The sequence below is a fragment of the Octopus bimaculoides genome, chromosome 25 (genome assembly GCF_046866305.1).
Source record: "Octopus bimaculoides isolate indiv1 chromosome 25, ASM4686630v1, whole genome shotgun sequence".
Lineage (NCBI taxonomy): Eukaryota > Metazoa > Mollusca > Cephalopoda > Octopoda > Octopodidae > Octopus > Octopus bimaculoides.
The window spans coordinates 10308664-10323663 of NC_142952.1; the positions used below are offsets into that span (position 1 = coordinate 10308664).

General features: G+C 37.6%; 2 protein-coding genes across 3 annotated transcripts in view; one reads left to right on the forward strand and one right to left on the reverse strand.

Moving 5' to 3' along the window:
- The window catches only part of LOC128250669 (uncharacterized), a 38473-nt gene extending 26882 nt beyond the window's left edge, over window positions 1–11591 (forward strand). For both annotated transcript variants that reach the window (XM_052976240.2, XM_052976241.2), the window contains exon 2: window positions 8947–11591. In XM_052976240.2, the coding sequence (XP_052832200.2) occupies window positions 9255–10616 (1362 nt within the window). In that variant the 5' untranslated portion in view covers window positions 8947–9254 and the 3' untranslated portion in view covers window positions 10617–11591. The remainder of the gene's footprint in view (window positions 1–8946) is intronic.
- LOC106877853 (GPI inositol-deacylase) overlaps window positions 1–15000 on the reverse strand; it is a 190724-nt gene that overhangs the window by 73306 nt on the left and 102418 nt on the right. The gene's annotated exons all lie outside the window — the stretch shown is intronic.

Consider the following 15000-nt stretch of genomic DNA (forward strand, 5'->3'; position numbering starts at 1 on the left):
AGTCGATGTAACTGACTTACCCTGCTCCCCAAAAATGTCAAGCCTTGTGCCTATATTAGAAAGGATTATTATTATCATTATTATGTAAGGTGGTGAACTGGCAAAATCATTAGCATGCTGGGCAAAATACATAGCAAAATTTCCTCTGTCTTTCCATCCTGAGTTCAAATACCACCGAGGTCGACTTTGCCTTTCATCCTTTGGGGTAGATAAATTAAGTACCAGGGAAACACTAAGGTTGATGTAATCAACTAGTCCTCTACCCCCAAAAAATTTCAGGTCTTGTGCCCTTGGTAGAAAGGATTATTGTTATTGTTGTTGTTGTTGTTGTGGTGGTGGTCATGGCAGATTAGCAAAACCATTACAGAGTCAGGGAAAATGCCTTGCAGAATTCATTCTGAGTTCAAATTCCACCGATGTCATTTTCTTTTATTAACCCTGAAGGGAGGAAAGCAAAGTACTGGTCAAGATTTAATCAACTAACTCCTCCCTTGAAATTGCTGCACCTCTGCCTAAATTATTACTGTTGTTGTTGTTGTTGACGATGTTTTGCCCCTCAACCATCTGAGTTCAAATTACACTAGGTCCACTTTTCACTTTCATTACCCTATTGCTAAGGTTGATAAGACCAGCAACATTAACATATTAACCCTTTTGTTACTGTATTTATTTTGAGATGCTCTGTATTTCTTTGAATTATTCTAAATATAACAAAGAATTTAGTAAAATAACTTAGTTATCATTTAGCTAGTGTTAGGAATATATATTGTGACTAAGGTTTGGTGGAAGATTTTAATTCAAAACTTATGAAAACAAAACATTTGTACTCAGAGCCAGATTCAGCCGGGTTGGTACCGAAAGGGTTAAATTTGATGACCCATTTTTCCAACACTGAATCTGTCAGTTTGCTGTTTTTTAACAATGATAATAATTTTACAAACAAAATCCTTCTCACCCTTTAAATCTGCCAAGTATGCTTTATCAGGCACAATTTCATTTGACTCAACCCTTGAAAGATGTCAAAGTGAGCAGTCATTTGGATTTGTGTTGACGGTTCGCTAGTTGACAGAGAGATCATTAGTTTCAGTTATAAACACAAAACCATATGGCCGCCTGCTTTTGCGTCTCCCAGGAGTAGGGGTTAAATGAAATCATGCTTTCTAAAGCATACTCATGAGTTCAAAGAGTCAACATGGTTTTTCCTCAAGAGAGAAACAAAAAAAAGAATCAGCGCAGGTGTGACTGTGTGGTTAAGAAAGCTCACGTTGCAACCATACAGTTTTGAGATCATCCCTACTGCACAGTACCTAGGGCAGGTGTCGAGTAATATAACTCCCAGGCCAATCAATGCCTTGTGAGTGGATTTGGTGGATGGAAACTGTATGGAAGCCCATCGTGTGTGTGTGTGTGTGTTTATTGGCAATATGCTGTGTTTGAGAAGTCAGGTAAAGCTAAGCAAATCCTGGTCGTTGTCAGGCACCCCATGTCATGCCAGTGACACATAAATAACACTCAGTCCACTCTGTAAGGTAGTTGGAATTAAGAAGGGCATCCAGCTATGGAAACCAAACCAAAACAGATGGCTGGAGCATGGTGCAGCTCCCCAGCTTACCGGTTCCGGTCAAACCATCGACCCATACCAACATGGAAAGAGGATGCATGATGATGATGATATACACATACATGTGTGTGTGTGTGTGTGTGTGTGTGTGTGTGCATCTCTGTATCAACCAGTCTATCAGATGTTGTTACACACCACTGGTCACAATGCACTTCCTTGTTGTAGCCTTCAAATGATGCCATCCTGCCGGCTAGGTGGGTAAGCCTATATGTGTGCACATGCATGCATGTGTGTATGTGTGCGCGCGCGTAAGTGTGTATGTCACCACCCACCCACCCACTACCTGACAGATGAGAGTACCATACTTAGGAAAAAAAGAAAAAGAACCCAAGTACTGAGATGGATTTGTTCAACTAAACCCCTCAAGGTGGTACCCCAGCATGGCCACAGTCCAATGACTGAAACAAGCAGAAAATCTGTAACAGATAGAAGATACAATTACAATTTGCTAGGATGACAGGAAAATAACTGGGCTCCACAGGATAACAACAACAACAACAATGGAAAGGAATGGAAATAAACTTTGGAACAGAGGCAGCAGAACAATGAAACCTTTTGTTACCATTTTTCTGCTGAAATACATTGTCTTAATTTCAGCTAATTGTTAAAACAATGAAAAATTTTGTAAAATAACTTTGACCTTTTTAATGTTTGGAACATAAATAAACATGAAATTTTAATGGGAGGTTTTCATTTAGATTATTTTAAAACAGGCAAATTATATCCTAGAACTAAGGGTGGTCTCGGGTGTGTTGGTGATGCAGTTGACCAATTTGAGTGACACTCAATGAAGCAGGGGTTGTTTTCTCACCAACATGTAGTGTCTAGAGAATATATCAGACATGGTTCAGAGTTGGTAGTTTTTAGTCACTTTGATATTATCATCACACACTCAATATTTATGAAAATGGATTCAAAGTCTGTTTCTATTCTGTCTTAACTGTTTCATTACCATATTTCTGATCAAATAGTCTGCTTTTGTTTCAATTAATTTTGAAACAAATATCATTACTGTTGTTAGTAGTAGTAGTAGTGGCAGCAGCAGCAGCAGTAATATTTCATCTTTAATTTTAACATCTATTATTTTTGCCTTCTGGGATTCAATTGTTAAACATATTGGTTAATTAAGGCTGAGATTGAGTTTAGCCAGATTGGTGTTAAAAACTTCTACAGCTCTGCCAGAATATTTCACAAGTTTACACACAGCAGCTAACACTTATCAGATAGCAGCATGGGAGGATAAAACAGATCAGGGAGAGGGACTGACACACACACACACACACACACACACACACACACACACACACATGGGTTTTGTGTATTATCACTTGACTATTCAATCTTTTCTCACATGCACATATATATATATATATATATATATATATATATATACCCAATGACCTAGGTTTCTGCAAGTAGCCTATGAAACCACATGAGGCTGAACCTAATTGTCTTAAATAAAAATATACTCTTTACTCTTTTACTTGTTTCAGTCATTTGACTGCGGCCATGCTAGAGCACTGCCTTTAGTCAAGCAAATCGACCCAGGACTTATTCTTTGCAAGCCTAGTACTTATTTTATCAGTCTCGTTTGCCGAACCGCTATTATTAGGAGCTCATAAAAATATATAGTGTTTATTAAATAATATGTATCTCTCACCAGATGGAATACTTTTTTTGTTGATCTTACCTTCACAGAACAATCTACAGTGTGTGTGTGTGTGTGTGTATGTATATATGTATGTATGTATATGTATATATATATATATATATATATCATCATCATCATCATCATCGTTTAACGTCCGCTTTCCATGCTAGCATGGGTTGGACGATTTGACTGAGGACTGGTGAAACCGGATGGCAACACCAGGCTCCAGTCTGATTTGGCAGAGTTTCTACAGCTGGATGCCCTTCCTAACGCCAACCACTCAGAGAGTGTAGTGGGTGCTTTTACGTGTCACCCGCACGAAAACGGCCACGCTCGAAATGGTGTCTTTTATGTGCCACCCGCACAAGCCAGTCCAGGGGCACTGGCAACGATCTCGCTCGAAAATCCTACAGGAGCCAGTCAGGCGGTACTGGCAACGGCCACGCTCAAAATGGTGCATCTCATGTGCCACCCGCACAAGAACCAGTCCAGGGGCACTGGCAACGATCTTACTTGGCTTGCCGGGTCTTCTCACGCACAGCCCATTTCCAAAGGTCTCGGTCCGTAGTCATCGCCTCGGTGAGGCCCAATGTACGAAGGTCTTGCCTCACCACCTCAGCCCAGGTCTTCCTGGGCCTACCTCTTCCACGGGTTCCCTCAACTGTTAGGGTGTGGCACTTTTTCACGCAGCTATCCTCCTCCATTCTCACCACATGTCCATACCAGCGCAATCGTCTCTCTTGCACGCCACAACTGATGCTTCTAATGTTCAGCTTTTCTCTCAAGATACTTACACTCTGACGGGTATTCACATTGACATTACACATCCAACGGAGCATACTGGCTTCATTCCTTGCGAGCTTACGTATGTCCTCAGCAGTTACAGCCCATGTTTCACTGCCATGTAGCATGGTTGTTCGTACGCATGCGTCATACAGTCTGCCTTTTACTCTGAGTGAGAGTCCCTTTGTCGCCAGCAGGGGTAAGAGCTCTCTAAACTTTGCCCAGGCTATTCTTATTCTAGCAGCTACACTTTCAGCGCACCCACCCCCACTACTAACTTGGTCGCCCAGATAGCGGAAGCTATCGACTACCTCTAGTTTTTCACCCTGGAATGAGATAGAAGTTGTTTCCTGTTTGTTTGCAGTCTTTATTGCACCTGAACATCTGCCACAAACAAAAACTAACTTGCTAGTTAACCTGCCTTTGATGTTGCTGCACCTCTTATGTGTCCATAGCTTGCACCGGGTACATCTTATAGAGTTACTACCTACTCCTTTTCTACATACTGAGCAGGGCCATCTACCTGAAGGGGTTTGTGTTTTATCTACCTTCCTACTTATTAGGATTTTGGTTTTAGCTAGGTTGACTCTAAGGCCCTTCAATTCTAGACCTTGCTTCCACACCTGAAACTTCTCCTCTAGTTCTGATAGTGACTCCGCAATTAGGGCAAGGTCATCAGCATAGAGGAGCTCCCAGGGGCAACCTGTCTTGAACTCCTCTGTGATTGCCTGGAGGACTATGGTAAATAATAGGGGGCTGAGGACGGAACCTTGGTGGACCCCTACCTCTACCCGGAATTCATTGCTGTACTCATTTCCAACCCTCACCTTACTGGCCGCATCTCTGTACATGGCTCGCACAGCTCTCACTAGCCATTCTTCTATATATATATATATATATATATATATATATATATATATATATATATATAGTCAGTAGTTCATATATCTGAACAGAAAAGCACACTCTAAAACATAAGAGCAGTAACATATTTTTTTAGTAAGGTAAATGTTATGGTCTACCATAGAGTGACCAATGGTTTCATGCCTATAAAGCACTTAGAAGTATAAGCAACTTGTCAGACTCCAATGGCTAAAGGCACATATGTTTATATTTATATAAGAATACACACACACTTGCAGACACAGACAGGCAAACATACATACAAATGTTAACAAATAGAGAAACATATCCACACACAGAGGAATATGTATAGCGCAACATGTACACACACACACACATGCACACACGCACCTAGCACTGTGCAACTCCTGGCTGATGTTGTCCTCAATTTCCAAGACAGCAAGACATTATTTGAAAGGAGTCTGCCTATTAAAGGAACATCTAGATAAAATGACTCAATTGATTCTTAATACCCATTTCTTAAGTGAGAGCTTTTTAAGTAATAAACAAATTCATGTAGAAAGAATATTAGAAATGGTACTTCCCAATCATAACCACTGCTATGATTATTCTAAAATTATCAAAATGTCGTTAGTCCTTAAAATTGTCAGTCGTTTTACCATGGAGTCTGATTGAGTAATCTAATTAGACAATACGACAATACATTACATTATTTTAAAAATTAACCAGATTCATAGCTATCTGTTAGGTGACTATTTTCATTAGCTGTGTTGTGCTAAAATATGCAAGAAATTAACTAAATTAGTAACATTAATTGTAAGAATGAATTAATTTCAAAAGTTTTCAGATGAAAGAGTAACAAAGAGATTGTGAATAAAGAATGCAAAATGACCAAAACCTTAATGAACAAACAAACGAAGCATTTATGCACACATTAACGAAGCATGTTGCAATGATTAAACTTTTAAAGCAATCATTAGGAATGTTTAACATTCATTTTTGTGCAATTAATTACGATGCTATTATTTTCACTATTTTAAAAGAAATATCGTTGAAGTAGGAGATCAATAAGTATGGGATCATTAAGCAAGACATTGCTATAATTTGAACATGTTAAGCAAACAAGCAGAATGACCCACCACCACCCCACTAACTTACCCCCTTCCACCTTAGCTCATGTGTGTCATAATCAAAAACACAAGAAGGGGTTTGTGGAAGATAAGTTAGTTTGGTTTACTCATAAATAGAACACGATCAAGCTTTCACTATCAAGTGAAACTTAAATTTATATAGACTAGCTTTCTATCCCAAGAAAAAGTTATCTCTCATCTGCTAAATGTTACAAAAATTGGAGAGGAGCACTGATCCTAAAAGTTCAGGAGAGTGTAGTGAGTGCTTTTACGTGCCACCAGCACAAGGGCCAGTCATGCGGTACTGGCAACGGCCATGCTCAAAATGGTGTTTTTTACATGCCACCTGTACAGGAGCCAGTCCAGTGGCATTGGCAACGACCTCACTCAGATAATTTTCTAACGTACCACCGGCACAAGTGCCAGTAAGGCGATGCTGGTAGTAAGGCGACACTGACATGTGCAATAGATATCTGTCATGTGCCTCAAATATCTGTCATGTACCACAGATATTTGTGATGTACTACAGATATCTGTTAGCAGACTTTGGGCTAAATTTTATCATTTGATTTGTGTCTTAGCCATAAGCAGATCATTGTTAATTCTGACTGCATGCCATCATAAGACTCAAAAGAGACAATCATAGGGAATTTCGTTGAAACTTCCTTATTGGCTCACATTGTTGCAGTGTTTAATATAATTGTTAAGGGGCATTAAGGTGGGATTTACCAACTACAATAAACAGGGGTTAAGTGAAGATACCAATACACAAGTCCTCCAATTAGTTCATGTGATCCCTATTTCAAAGATGAAAAAGGGGTTTGTTAACAAAAGATTTGTTGTCTCCAATGTAGGGGGTCAAGTGACTGTGTAGAATGGAGCTCTTTCATTGGTTGATTATAAGATCCCCATTTTCAAGATGAAATACAATTGTTCAGAGAAGACAGGTTTGGCAGTTGTACAGAGTCGGTAGAGCGATTGTTACATAGAGGTGTCTTCTCTCCCCCGACTCCACTCTGCTCTCAGTGCCTTTGTCAGCTGCTGATATATAACATGTGATGTAGCCTTTGGCAACTTTATGACATAATTAAACTCGTTAGTAATTTTTAGTGATGCTGTAACCAAGGCAACAGAAAATTTCAATATGAAGCTATATAATAAGACTGCGATTCAAAGTCAGAGTTACATCAGACAATTTTATGAGAGGAAGAAGAAAATAACAACGAAATAGATTGCAAAAAAAAAAAAAAATTTTTTTTTTTTAAATCCGAAAAGAATGAAAAAAAAATAAAACAAAGATCAATAGAATTGGAAAAGCTGAAAGAGAAATAATTCCCCGTGTTTCTATGGCAACAAAGACTTTGTTGCATGTGAAGTGAGGGTTGTGCAGTGATTTTCCTCAGCAATGATAGCCATCTCTGCATCTATTAACATATAAAATATAATTTGATTTTATAAGACTAGTGTGTGTGTGTGTGTGTGTGTGTGTGTGTGTGTGCGTGGGCATATGTGTATAGGCATGCGTATGTATGTATGGGTACGTATGTGTGTGTATATGTGCATGTGTGTGTAAATGTATGGGTGTGTACGCAAGGGTGTGCATGTATGTGCATACGTATGTGTGTATGTATATATGTGTGTGTGGTGCTTGCATGTGTGTGTGTGTGTGTGTGTGTTTACATATATGCATGTCTGACCATGTACAAATGTGTGGGTATGTTTCTATGTGTGAGTCTTTGTGTGTACATGTTAGTGTAGAATTGTTATGTGTACGCATGTGTTTGAGAGTATATGCGCATGTGTGTGCATCTGCCTGAATATGTGTGTGTGTGCATGTGTGTGTTTAAGTGTGATTAGAACCTCAAGAGAAGAAACCCAACACACACACACACACACACACACACCTACCCAGTCCACCTCCAGGCCTACCCATCAGTCAGTTCCAGTATGGTTCAGTGAAGTGTGACCAAAGTAACAAAAATTAATAACATACAACACAATATCTCTCCAAGAATCATTAATGGTAAATTTACTTTCTTTTACCTCCTCTCACAACCCCCCCCCCCCGCCACCACTCCATTTTCTTCCACACCCAAAATAAACTTTTAATAGAATCAATACCCGGATTATAGACGTCCGCCTCTTCTTTGACCGGTCTCCGACACTGGAGTGAGGCCAGTCAGGAATACCCCAGCCAATGGTTTTGAGTTGGTTGTATCGACCGAGGTCCATACAGCTGTCTGCTACTTTTTTCATGAATCTCTATTTACCAAATCGCTAAGCTTCACCTTTTTTGACATAAAGGGAAAATGCTTGATACACTGCCTTAGATTGCTATATACACACACACACACACACACATGGACATGGTATATATATAAATATACACACACATTTGTCCATATATATATATGTACACAAACGCACACACATTAATTGCACAAATAGTTTACATTTAAAATAACATTTTTGTGCACAAAACAACTCGTAAGAAGGATTAATTACTACATCTACTACTACTACTACTACTACTACTACTACTAATAATAATAATAATAATAATAATAATAATAATAATAATAATAATAATAATAATAATCCTTTCTGCTATAGGTACAAGGCCTGAATTTTGGAGGGGTGGGGGCAAGTTGATCTCATTGACTTCAATACTTGACTGAAACAAGTAAAAGAGTAAAAGAGTAACCCTAAAATTCCAGACTTTGTGCCTATAGTAAAAAGGATTATTATTATTGTTGTTGTTGTTTTTGTCTTCTGGTTGATATCAAAGTAAATGTGAAAAAAGTATTCTTAAAACATAACAAAATATTAAAAACATTCTTTGCATGTTCTATAAAAAAAAAAAAAATTGTCATAAATTTATAATTTTATTTTCACAGATTGTCGTTCGATGTGAAATTCCGGAGAAAAATAAGTTGTCTTTGAGGAATTGGATCACATCAAAAAAAAATTATTGACGTCTGGAAACAGGACCAAGTGGAATTTAACATAAATAACAATAATGATTTCTTTTATTGGCCACAAGAGCACAAGACATTGAGGGCAGCATCAAAGGATAAAATACAACACACAATAATAATCAAAAGTAAATGTTGAAGAATGAGTGAGGAGCTAAGTGTCTCATTGGCAGCACCAAAAGTGATTCCAAGCAAGAATCAGTTACCAAAGTTACCAAGTTTGGAACAATATGAATGAAAGAAATCTGCATCATCATCGACAACTCCATGAATGGTACGAGCTGCATAAGTTCAACCAGCTAAACAACAACAACAACAACAACAACAGTGGTAGTGGAGGTGGTGGTGGTGGTGGCAGCGGTGGCGGTGTCGGAAACATGTGCGTGACTGCATCGTTGACGCCTTACTTATCACCGCAGAAGGCCATGTGGATCGAGAACTGGAGGCAGGAGGTGAACAAGGCCTTCTTTAAGATACCCGACACCCAGGTGTCGACGACGGCCAACACCACTGCTCAAAGCAGTGAAACCAACAACAACAACAACAATAACAATAACAACAAGAACAACAACAGCATTATTGCTAATGGTGTTGTGGTGAATTCGAAACTGAAAAATGGAATATTGCCAAAGAACGGCATCAAATTAAACCAAAGTCTGAATGGACATTTAAGTAGTCAACACACCCCAGCTAAAAGTGCTGAATGGAAAGATCAAGTTAGCAAAAGCCCTTTACAACTGCAGTCAAAGGTCCTCTCTTGTAGTTTTTCAGATTTAAACCTCCAGCCGGGTTATAATCTAGAAAAGAAGTCATCAAGGAAACGAAATGGTAAATTCTGTCCTAACGACCAAAACCTTTTAAAATTTTCAGACACAAAAACATCGGCAAAGTCAGTTTCATCAAAAGACTGTCAGCATGCACGACTGAATGAGGTTCATGTAGGGGTGTGCCCCCCATCAGATGAGAGTGGAGAGGAATTATTTCAGTCGAAACCTAAAGATGGGGTCACAACTTTGGCTTTGCGTTCTTCCTCGAATAGCTTGCTTAATGTAATTTCTGTTGATGATTGTCGTGCGACAGTGCACTATCACACGCCGCACAAGTCTACGACAGCTACCGCTGAAGGGTACCAGCCTTTGGAGCAGAAAAATAGTCCACAAAGTACGACAAAAACTCAGAAGCGACTGCTGAAAAGGCTACAGGCTCGATATTTGAGTCAAAACGGGACAGACCCCACTGCTTTATGCACTTCAAACCATTCCAGTATTGCTTCTGAACACCTGGAAGATTCGTTGTGCCCTGCGACTGCGAGTAAAGACTTTAACGCAGTCACGCATGACACAATTCACAAGGAGTCGAGTCGCACAACAAAATCAAATTCTTTCACGGCATCGAGTGACAGTCCTGTGTTCAAGAGACTCAATACAAACCTGCGAAAACACATGAAGACATTGCTTCAGTCACAGAGGAATGCTGTCAAGTCACGATTGAAACCAGCTGAACGCCAGTCGTCTACATCGGGATGTTGCCTGCGTGTCTGTGAATTACAAGGGGACTGTAATCCCTCTGATGAACACCTACATAGTAGCTAAAAGACAGGCACAGTGAAACATGTGTAATGGAGCATAAGGAGTTGATTTAAGAGATATACAGCAGAAAGAAGTTTGAAGTTTGTTACTCTTAACACTAAACAGACGTCTGATAACCAACCAAAATATGAAATACAGGTTTGTTAGAGCATGAAATCTAAAGAACACCGGAAAGCTCGAGTGAGGCATTTGAAATTCGTTACAAGTAAGAGTGTAATTGACAGTGGATAATTTTCAGAACGTGAAGTTTATTGTGAATCTAGAACAAAAAGAAAAGAAAAAAGCCAGAATGACAAGAGATGTGACCCCAAAAAGCTAACTACTGTACCTCGAAAAAGTTGATGTGAAATTTTGATTTGGAAAACAAAACATTTAAAAAGGTATATATAAAAAGAGAAAAAAAAAAAAACGGAAAAAAAAACTACCTGATGTTATCAATTTATTTTAAAAGTGTCAAAAGCAAGAAATTCAAAAAATTTATTATATTTAATAAAAAAAAAAAAAGGAGTTTAAAATGAGGAAGGGAAAGAAACAACAACAACAAGGAAACTGTTGTAGAATTTCTATGACATCACTAATTACGATCTTAGGAAAGAATGTGCATGTGTGAGATCTTTTTTTTTTTTTTTTCTCCTTAAACAGGTCAGAAATATTCCCTAGTGGAATAACTATATTTCTGTACCAAAAGCCATTTACATGAATGGAAATATATAAACATATTTTTTTGGAACTAATAAACAGAAACATTCAAAGACTTCCAAAGAATGTTGTCAACACCAGTCTTTCATTTACAGCAGGTAATATTCCTCGAATCATTGGTTCAGTTTTGGTTAAAAAATGGTAAGATTCTTCAATAGAATAACCTGACCATTTCCAAAGGATTGTTTTGTTTTGTTTTCTTTTATCTGATTTTTTTTTAAACAAAAGTTAAAAAAAAAAAATTATGCAATAAATACAGAAAAAAATTAATTAAATAAATATTGACTTTGTAAATGGATGTGTGTATATAAATAACTATATATAAATATATTAATGTATACAGTATTGAAGATCTATTTCAGCCCATCTTACCAATCAGTTTCGCACTGGCAGAATGTAGGGTTTTGTACATGTCTAGGGTGTTTAAAATTTAGGGTTGTTGTTATTTAGTTTAAACAGACCTATCACTAAAGGCAATCCAAATATGGCCATCCTATCATTTTAGAATTATGTAAGACTACATTATTTAATGTATCCTGTTCTTGAGAGACAGAGAGAGAGAGAGAGGGTAAGGTGTAATACAAAGGAGATTTGGTTGCTATTTCTACAGGTTAAGTGACCTTTGTAGGGGCAGGAGTATGATTTTGTAGGTTGAGGGCACAGGAAATGAGTATTGAAAGTACATACAAGCAATTAAAACACTCACACAAAGCAGAACATCAACAAATGCACAAACACAAACGTATGTACACACACACACACTAATAACCAACATCATGTACGTACACACATCTTCCTCACTTTAACTGCCCCTCTCTTTCTCTATCATCTCCTCTCTTTCAATACCTCTCTCTATCTGTCTATCTCTCTCTTTTTCTCACACATAACATACAAACACTAAATGTCTTATGTATTCACAAACAGAACCATTTCAAACATATTAACACACACACACACAAAATACAGGTCATATGCAGACAAAACCATCACCACAAATATACTCACACACAAACATGCATACACACACACACACACACACACACGTACAGGTGCATATGTGTGTGTGTGTGTTTATGTATGTATTCCATACATAAAACCAACCCCCAAACATAAGCTCAAATTTATGAACACTCACATATATACAAACAACTATCTCCACACACATATACACACACACACACACACACAAACAAGCAAACAAACAAATCCACCTCCACATACAAATACACACATACACATACATGCATATAAATACACAATAAAAATTAAAACCTCCTCCGCACACAAATATGCAGACAAACATATATATTTATACATACATACACACATACATATACACAATTAAAAACAAACAAAAACCACCTCCGCACACAAATACATACATACATACACACACATTTATACATACACACATATGTATATACACAAACATACACACACAAATACACATCAATGAACAAAAAAGACTGGGTTTTCAAACAAAAAAAATTCTTTTTTAATCAAGAACATATATAAATTTAAAAAAAAAATTAAAACTAGCCTAGTTTTTCCTTATTTTAATTCTTTTTTATTTATTTGTATAGAATTTTTATAAATTAATTTATTAAAGAAAAAAAAAATAGAGAAATTAAATTTTTTGAAAACGAAACAAAGAATAACAACAATAACAATAATAATAATAATAATAATAATAATAATAATAATAATCCTAACGAGAAGAATTAATCCAAGAAGACCAAAACGGAATCAACTAAAAGAATGAATTAAAGAGAATCAGACAATATTGGAAATCATAAGAATTACACAATTCTCATTCATGGGAGGAGGAGGAGGAGGAGGAGGAGGAGTAGGTGGTGGTGGTGGTGGTGGAAATGGTAGTGCCAGTGCTGCTGCTGCTTACTAGTGTAGGTGGCAGTGTTAATGTTGGTAATGTTGTTGTTGTTGATGATGATGATGGTGGTGTTGGTGGTGGTGGGTGGGTTTTTGTTTTGTTTTTATTGTTGTTGTTCATGAATGTTTTTTTTTTTCAAGACAATTGCTATTATTACGATATTCTATTGAATATATTGAAACAGTGTCAGATATTGATAACTTCAACAAACATCTGGCCTGCTCTTTAACAACAACAACAACAACAACAATAATAATAATAATAATGGTAATAATAATGATGATGGTAATGATAATATAATAATAATGATGATGATGATGAGGATGATGGTTCCATCCTCCACTGCCTTCATAATGCAAGTGATGATGATGATAATATAAGAAATGAAAACAAAGACATCAAACCAAATAGAAAGATCTGCAAATAAAGATAACCAGAATGTGGGGTCTAAAAAGAGAAACAGTTCTGATGATGATGATGATGATGATGATGACGGTGATGGTGGTGGTGGTGGTGGTGGTGATGCTGACAGGGGTTGTGGTAATGGTAATGGTGGTGATGGTGGTGGTGGTGGTGGTGGTGGTGGTGATGCTGACAGGGGTTGTGGTAATGGTGATGATGAAGATGGTGGTGGTGGTGATGATGATAATGATGGTTGATGGTAGTGGTGGTGATGATGCCGACAGGGGTTGTGGTAATGGTAATGGTGGTGATGGTGGTGGTGGTGGTGGTGGTGGTGATGACAGTTGATTGGGAAGGATTACTAAACATGTAGAAAATATATCAGAACCTAAATGGCTGAACTTGTAAATCTGCAGAAACTATTGAGACCAGGCAGCATTCGGCAACACCTACCTACCTTCTGGGTTTAAAGTGGTCTAAATTAACAAAAAAAAAAAAAAACCTTTCATCTAAATTTCCTGTTAATTTATATTCCAAACACCAGATTATTAATGGCGAAAGTTATTTTACAAAATTCTTCCATTATTTTCAAAATTGATAGAAACAAAAGCAAAATATTTCAAGAGAAATATGGTAACACAATGTTTAAAAAGGAACACCCAAGACTTGAAAATATTCTCTGACATCATCCGTCTGTGAATCTATTACCAATATTGCAATCATCACTGCTGTTGGCTAATTGAGAACCATGCCCCATCGTTATCGACACGCCATTTTTGTTTTCCAACAGAAATCTTTAATCTTTAATCTTTAATCCATTTTAACATTCATACACTTTGCTTTGTCTTAGTCATAGATTATCTTGTAGCTTTGAACATTTTGACGATGTAATCATTTATTTCCAAAATGACATTGCAGGGCAGATGTGAGATGCCAGATCTAGCCAGTTTGAACATAAAACAGGAAGAACATTTGGGCTGGGTATGGACGGTTTAAATGCTAAAAGATAACTCCTGCAAACATCATCATCATCATCATCATCATTTAGCATCCATTTTCTATGCTGGCATGGATTAGATGGCTTGATTGGAATTGGTAAATCAGAGAGCTGTACCAAGCTCCAGTCTATTTTGGCTTGGTTTCTAGGGCTGGATGCCCTTCCTAATGCCAACCACTCCACAAAGTGTAGTGAGTGCCTATTACATGTTACCGGTATTTAGAATAAAATCTTGTTGCCCTTCATCAGAATCTTCTAGATTTTATCTCAACAGTTGTATACATCATCTGCATCTTTGATTTTCCATTCCAAGAGAATGTCTAGTTGCTGTGAGTCTTGCAGTCATTGACAAAGCGCAATACTCAAAGGAGACCCAAATTAGTGCCATCTGTGAGTGG